The sequence below is a fragment of the Plasmodium inui genome (genome assembly GCF_000524495.1).
Source record: "Plasmodium inui San Antonio 1 unplaced genomic scaffold supercont1.11, whole genome shotgun sequence".
NCBI lineage: Eukaryota > Apicomplexa > Aconoidasida > Haemosporida > Plasmodiidae > Plasmodium > Plasmodium inui.
The window spans coordinates 528,130-535,762 of NW_008481845.1; the positions used below are offsets into that span (position 1 = coordinate 528,130).

Genomic DNA, 7,633 nt, shown 5'->3' on the forward strand with positions numbered 1-7,633 from the left:
GGAACAACGGGGAGTGATAAATAATTAACGCTTTTGAATCAGTTCACACTCGACTCATTATTTTGGCGCGCCCATTTTCAACTTATAAAAATATGTTTTCGGTGTTTAGAGAAGCATTTTCATCTTCTTCAGCTTCTTTTTTTTTCAGTTCGCTGGGTCCATTTTTGCGCCTTTTTGTCTTTTCCACATTTTTTTCTTTTTTTTGAATTTGCACACCACTTTGAAACGTTTCTTAACGCAACGAATTGTTCAAATGAGGACAAGAAAAAAAAAAAAAAAGTGGATGTTTTTTCTTCCTTTAAAAAGGCTAGATATGTCGATTGTCAAGGGGTCACCAGCAGGCATAGGGAGGGACGAGTGTGCACCTCGCTATTTAAAGAGGCATTTTTAAAAAAGTTGTGCAGTCCCGCGCATGCAACATCTGTGCCCATCTCATTCATGGGGTAAAAAAAGGGGTGAGCCAACCTGCTTGTCTGCGCTGAAGCAGAACAGCAAATGGTTTATTCGCCTTAAAAGAGGCATTCTGAAGAACACTTCAATGGAAGCCTATACCTGGGGAGGCACACTTTTCAATTGTAGGTATCCATCATGGCGCGGGGGTCCCTCCGGAGGTGGTCTCTTAAGAAAGGTTTATGGGCTACCTTCCGATAAACGCATAATATTAGTGCCCTCTGCCCAGATAAACACCTACAAATAAACATTCAAAAGGGGGAATTAAAACACTGTTCTTCTTGTCCAGTATGTCTTAAAATGAAGGGCGCGTCAAAATGATGCGCTACGGAGGAAAAGAAAAACCCGAAACCCGGCTCAGCACAGCGAAGCTTAGCAGACATAAGGAAGGGAAAATTGAACGGGACCAGCGTGGGAAAATCAAAACGCCCTCCTTCAAGAAGGAGAGTGCCATTTTTGCGAACCCATGAATCGGCTCTCCCGTGAAATAATGCATATGTGTTGAGGCGCGATGCGGATTTTCCCTTCCGAGTCGCACAAAATGCCCATGACCTTCATGCGCCAGGAACATTTTCACGGGAAGAACGCTCCAATTTTTTTTTTTTAACCCCTTATGTCTATTTTTAGCGAAATTGTTACGTTTGCCTAGTTGACGTTTCCTTGATAATTATTTTTTTTACTAAAAAATTTTCCACGACGAAATGGTATCCGTGTCGTTCTCGTATATCGTAAGATATTTTTTTAAACCATTACGCGTTCGTTTAGCACGCCAAATTATGCCACACGCTTCTTATTTTTATTTTTTTTCTTAAAGGAGCAAAGCAAGTCGTGCACAGATAAAGAAATGAAAAAAATGTGCTCACGTTTTTTCTCCTTCTATTCTCACCAAAATACACATATGCCAATCGAAGGAGCGCGCTTGGATGTGTATTTATCACATGGGTGAGGCGTATCTCGATGAGAGTTCCTTCCCTTTCAAATGTGTTTAGCGGAAATTATCTAAGAGGCGTTTCCCAGGACACTCACCTTGCGTCAGCGCACTGTAACTTTGGTAATTCTCCGTGCGCCGGGGCCGGAGCGAATTTCAGAGGTGCTGCGTGCGAGGGGGTCTCAGCAGTGCACACGTGCATATATATATAAATGTAAATATATAAATATATGAATATATAAATGTATCAACATATGAATATATAAATGTATCAACATATGAATATATAAATGTATCAACATATGAATATATAAATATATAAGTATATATATTAATACACATATTAGTATATATAAAGATACGTGCCCCTTTGTACTGCCCAGGGCGCGGCTACCCCCATCCCCGAAGGTTCCCCACTTACACGTGAGAGTGCAAAAATGGGGGAGAGAAAAATGGAAATCAGGACTTACGTGGATGATAACCACACGAAGTATTTAGAAGCAGTGAAGAATTACAATTCGCACATAGACGAGTTGGTGACCTTTTTCGACACGTTCGAAGACCCCTCGGCGAACCACACCAACTGGGGGAAGTTAAAATATAAAGGATACCTGCAGAAGATTCACAATCACGAAACGGAGTTGCTGCCAATATATTTGGACGACCTAAGGGAACATTTCTGCAAGGATAACAAGGAGGCAGATTACTCCGTGTACAATGGGATCATGACGAACACGCACAGGTACATGGAGCTACTTTACTCCGCCGCGGACAAATGCTTATCCGATGAATGTTTCAAAAGGTTTGCAAAGGGTTATGGGGAGGAAGACGAAAGCGAGAAGACAAAGAGGAAGAACTTGAGGAGAATAAATAATGAAGACCTTAGTGGGTATTCCACAGACGAAAGTGAAAAGGAAGCTTTTAACAACTTATTTCGTGACATGATTAAACCAATCGAAGAAATTAGACAAGAAAGAATGAAAGAGTACAAACTTCCAGCATATTTAAGAGTCAATTTTGAAATTATCCTAATCCCAAGTTCGAGAGATCTGGTTCGAAAAATGAGAGTAGTGAATGCAGATTGTATAGGATCTTTAAGTACCTTCGAATGTGAAGTTATTAGAGCTACCCAACTGAAGCCGAGGATTCAGGTAGCCACATACGAATGTGATCGATGCCACGTATTTGCCTATAAAGCAGTGGATGGTCCATTTTTTATGCCTCTTTTTGATTGCCCCGGATGCACAAATGTGCACGGTGTTAGAGGATCACTCAAATTTCAAGCCAAGTTAAGTAAATTTGTAAAGTACCAAGAAATTAAGGTGCAAGAATTGCCTAGCCAGTTACCAGAAGGAGACATCCCCAGGAGTATGAACTGTATAATTCATGGTGAGTCCACCACTTCTGTACAACCTGGGATGTCTGTCACCCTCACAGGGGTTCTAATGCCAGTCACGAAAAGTGGATTCCAAGCATTAAAGGGCGGACTCATTGCAGAGAAGGTCTTTCACATTTACTACGTACAAAACAATAAAGAAAATTTTAACGAGCATATTGACAACTATGACAAAATTATGGAAGAAGTTCAAGCTCTGAAAAATAGCCCCAATTTGTACGAAAAGTTAGCCTTTAATATCGGCCCTGAAATATATGGACATGACGATGTGAAGAAGGCTCTCCTGCTGCAGCTAGTCGGAGGATGCACAAAAAAAAAAAAAGATGGTGGGATGATAAGAGGTGATATACATATACTACTCATGGGAGATCCTGGAGTTGCAAAAAGTCAGCTAATGAAGAAGGTTTGTCTCATTGCTTCTAGATCAATTTATACGACAGGAAAGGGAAGCAGTTCCGTTGGTTTAACTGCAGCCGTCTTGAAAGACCCCAATACGGGGGAAACAACCTTAGAGGGAGGAGCACTTGTCCTGGCTGACAAAGGAATATGCTGCATTGATGAATTTGACAAGATGGACGAATTTGATCGATCAGCCATTTACGAAGTTATGGAACAACAAACCGTTTCCATAGCGAAAGCTGGCCATTGTAGTAACATGCCTGCGAGATCCTCTGTATTGGCAGCTGCCAACCCTATTAATGGCAGATACGATTGTAAGAAATCCGTTATGCTTAACATGAATTTGCCTGCTGCGCTGCTAACCAGATTTGATTTACAGTTTCTACTTCTGGACATATCCGATCGGGATAAGGATAAAAAGCTAGCTGAGCATGTCCTGAACATTCTCAAGTGCGCAGACTCTAATGATGATAAAAAGAAAAGATCCGAATTGAGCAGCGAAGGGTATGAAGAAATTGACAAAACAGTGCTAAGGGCGTTCATCCAGCTAGCCAAAAAAAAAGAACCCACGATTTCGCCAGACCTGATTCCCAAAATTACCCAATGGTATGTTTCTTCCAGACAACTAGAATCGCAGCAGGAGAGGTACAACGACACCCGTATTAATTATACAACACCGAGAGCACTGCTAGCCATTCTTCGAATATCACAGGCACTAGCCAGACTGAGAGACAGCGATGTCATAGAGACAGCCGATTTTGAAGAAGCCATCCGATTAACGGAGCAGTCCAAAGCTAGCGTCTCCCAACAAACGGAAAAAAGAAGAAGGAAAGATTCCTCCACCGAAATTATGAATATTATTAAAAGTATAAAGGAGAAAATTATGGAAAAGAAAAAAAAATGGAATGGATGGATATCGATTGAAGAAATCGAAACGCAGGCTGTAACCAAGGGGTTTACCAAAGCGCACGTTTTTAACACCATTGACAAGTACGTGGAGCTCACTGTGTTCACCATAAACGAGAACAACACGGCCATTGCCTTCCCGAACGACGTCTACAACGCGGACGATGAAGAGGATAATGAGGGGAACAACAATGGTGCAGACTCGCCCGACGAGGAGGAAGCGGACGCCTTCTGAATGGTGTAGCGGCTGATCGATTTTGCGCAGTTGCGATGAAGCAAAGACGGGGGAGACGGCCATGGGGTGCACATTATCAACAGATAGGCAAGTGAACAAATGAGACACATACCCGAATGCGCATCCGTAAAGTCAAACCGGCGGGACTTAATTTGTCGCATGTCCTAACGCCTCTTTTTCCGGATTCTCCCGGTTTTTCCCTTTTTTTCACACCTTACAGGCGCAGGGCTAGCAGCCCACGAATTTTTTTTAACATTAAGAAGTTTTCCAATCTTGTAAAATATAGACTAAAAAAAGTTTATCATAAAAAAAAAAAAAAAAAAATAAGAGGGTATGTGGGGCTTTTCACGGTTTTATCCTTAGAGGGAGAAGTTCATCGAGGGCGGCGTCTTTTTTCCATGTGTGTCCACCTCACAACTGCTCGGCGACCCTCTTGAGCTCTTCCTTGTCTGCATTTATTTTGAGGAGGGTGTTACCCTCCCTGAGCCTCGTTTCGGTGATAACATTGTGGGACACGAACTCGACAAGAAGGGAATTTATCCTGATGCTGGACGCTCCTACGGTAAATATTCGCTTGTCCTGGAGCAAGGACTCTTTCTCCACCCCGTAGATGCCCTTTTCCAGATTTTCCAACTGGATGGATGCAATGATTTTAAAGAGTCTCTTATGATTTATACTAAGCGCGTTTAATATAGTTTCTATGTTATTCTTCACGTCTACCTCTTCGCACTTTTTGTTGAAGACCCATTCAGGGAGGAACTTATTCCACTGCCTCAAAATTTCGTGACGGTAATCTAACCACGTGTGACACTTCACATAATGAAAATTAATCGAGCTGATATTCTTAAAGTTCATATTAAGCTCAAAGGAAACATCATCAATGGAACAAACGAAGTGAATATTATCATATTGACTCATAAAAGAAAAGTATTCATAGTAGGGGTATAATTTTACGTTATCTATATTATGGATAACAAAATAGAGGGGCAAATTAATCTCATTTACTTTGTGGATTAATTCGTAGAGCAAATCAAATGACTTTAAATTTTTGGATGTTTTGTACCTATAGTGGTATTCTAATATGCGTGTTAGAATTTCTTCAAAGTCTATTTCTTCTTCGAACCCTAACACAATGCATTTGTTGCCGTCATTTAGGCATATGTTGCTAAACAGGTTCAGCACGTGATATTTTGACCCTACTCCGTAGAGGCAAATGTTTATATTATTCATTAGGTAAACTTTCCACTTGATAAACTGCTTAATGTTGTAGTGGTACAGAGACCTCTTCTCTTTTATATGTGTGTGCGGCAGGTTCCTAATCAGGTATTGCAATTTTTGGACGTGATCTAAATTGTCAATATTTTCCTCAATGGGAATAAAGGGGGTTAAGTATTTTATTTTATAACTGGGCTTTACCACTTCTTTTATATTCACACTGGAATAGTAATCATACGAGATTAATTTTTGCGTTTCTGTATCTATTATATCATCTATTTTTTCTTCTTCTTCTCCTACTTCCTCTACATTTTTTTTTTTTTTTTGTGTTCCTTTGAAATGTTCCCCATCGGTTGTTGATCCTTTGCTTCTTCTTCTTGGGAGTTTTCTAAATCGCTTTTTAGCCCCTCCGTATAGTCACTGCTGCCTTCGATTCCGTACAGCGTCGGATCGTTGTAAATGTTCACATCATTGTCCACGTCGGCGTCTTTATCGAAGTCGTCCAGGTATGGATCCTCCTGCTTGTCTCCCTCTTTGGTGCGCGTCCTTTTGTCTTTTACCCCCACTAGCTTCGCCCCAGGCTTGTTTTTCCGCTTGACGCGCGTTGAGAGAGGCTCGTATGTGTCGTCCCCCCCATCGGAGTGTCCCTTCCTGCCCGAGATGTCCTCTCCGTCGGCGTCGTCTTCGTCATCAGCGTCGTCATCTTGGTTGTCATTCTCGTCGTCATTTTCGTCATAATCGCTGTTGTCTTTTTGGCCCCCCTTTCCGTTTGCACCCTTCTCCTTTTTCAACTTCGCGCTGTGCAGCTTCTCCCCCTTCGTCCGTTTGCTCCCCTTGGAGCTGAGTTTGGGTTTTCCCTTCTGGCACCCTGCGGCCCCCTTCTCCATTTGGTTGTTATACCTCCTCTTTGATCTTTCCAGCAGGCACTTCCGCTTGGCCTCCAACAGTTGCTTCAACTTTTCTCTCTTCCTCTTCTGTTCTGCATCGAACATGTTGGTTAAGAAGTACGGGATGATATTTTTCTCGTTCAGCTTATCATAGTCGATGTTGATAATGTCATTTATTTTCATTTCGTATGAATAGTGTAACTTTCTTTTTTGAAGGAAATATTCCAATTCATTTTTTGTATGCTCTCTTAGGAAGGTAACGCTTTCATTACAGGAGTCCGTTTGGTGCTTCTCCACGTAGTTCTGTTTGAATGACTTGATGAGTTCCTCACTCATTTCGTCTTCCTCCTGGTCTTCCTCTTCATCATCGCCGCTTTCGCTGTTTTCGTCTCTTTGACCGTTTTCACCGTCTGCCCCTTCGCGAATGAAGCCATTCCTAGGCGTTGCCCCTCCATCTGTCCCGTCCGACTGGTACGTAGTGTCCACCCTGACATCCGGACTCCCGTAGGTATTTTCCATGGTCTTCTCACTCACTTGCTCACAGCTGCCTGTTGCAGATGGCTCCATCTTAAAGGAGCGCAACTTTTTGCTCCCCTTTTTATTAGGTACTTTAATATCTTCATTAAAGTTGATTTTTACTTCCTCTTTACTTAAAAATTTGTTCATGTTGCTCGGAATACGGACTATAAGACTGGGCATATTTTTATTGCTTTCCGTTAGGTTTGTGATGAGGTATTCTTCTTTTTCGTGTTCTTCATCTTCGTCACTTCCTCCTTGCATCCGCACCACTTTCTTGGGTGAGTTTACCTGGATGCTCTGCATCATTTTGTGCGGCTAAGCTGCGGTGAGGAAAATTTAAGTCAACTGGGGGTGCGCGTGCTCACAAAGGTGCAACCTCCCAAGTAACTATAAAAAATGGGACTAGCAATTTTTGTTTCCCTTTTTTTTTTTTTTTTTTGAGCGAGTTTCCTAGGATTAGCCTTGAAACAAGCACACACACATTTGTGCATACATGCATGCACACAGGGAGGCGGTGGTTACAAAATGGGGGAAAATAAAAAGCGGCAAAGTTGCTGATCATTCGTTGGATTCGCAGTCAACTTGCTTCAAACACTCATTTACGTCATGACGTACGCACAGCTGTGCAATTCAGAAATGCGCTGTAAGCTTTTTCTGGCCTATGTGCAAAATTAAATTAACCATACAAGGGGGGGGGG

The 7,633-nt window shown here is 42.0% G+C and overlaps 2 protein-coding genes across 2 annotated transcripts; one reads left to right on the top strand and one right to left on the bottom strand.

Annotated features, from left to right (window-relative positions):
- Window positions 1-1,830: 1,830 nt before the first annotated feature.
- On the top strand, window positions 1,831-4,314 carry C922_03008 (minichromosome maintenance protein 7 (cell division control protein 47); the record flags this gene model as incomplete). The annotated part of the gene is made up of 1 exon (XM_008818602.1): window positions 1,831-4,314. One exon carries the CDS (start codon window positions 1,831-1,833, stop codon window positions 4,312-4,314), a length of 2,484 nt encoding a protein of 827 aa, XP_008816824.1.
- Window positions 4,315-4,725: 411 nt separating this feature from the next.
- Window positions 4,726-7,241, bottom strand: C922_03009 (origin recognition complex subunit 2; the record flags this gene model as incomplete). The annotated part of the gene is made up of 2 exons (XM_008818603.1): window positions 4,726-5,749; window positions 5,839-7,241. The coding sequence occupies 2 exons, from the start codon at window positions 7,239-7,241 to the stop codon at window positions 4,726-4,728; spliced, it is 2,427 nt and encodes an 808-aa protein (XP_008816825.1).
- Window positions 7,242-7,633: the final 392 nt, after the last annotated feature.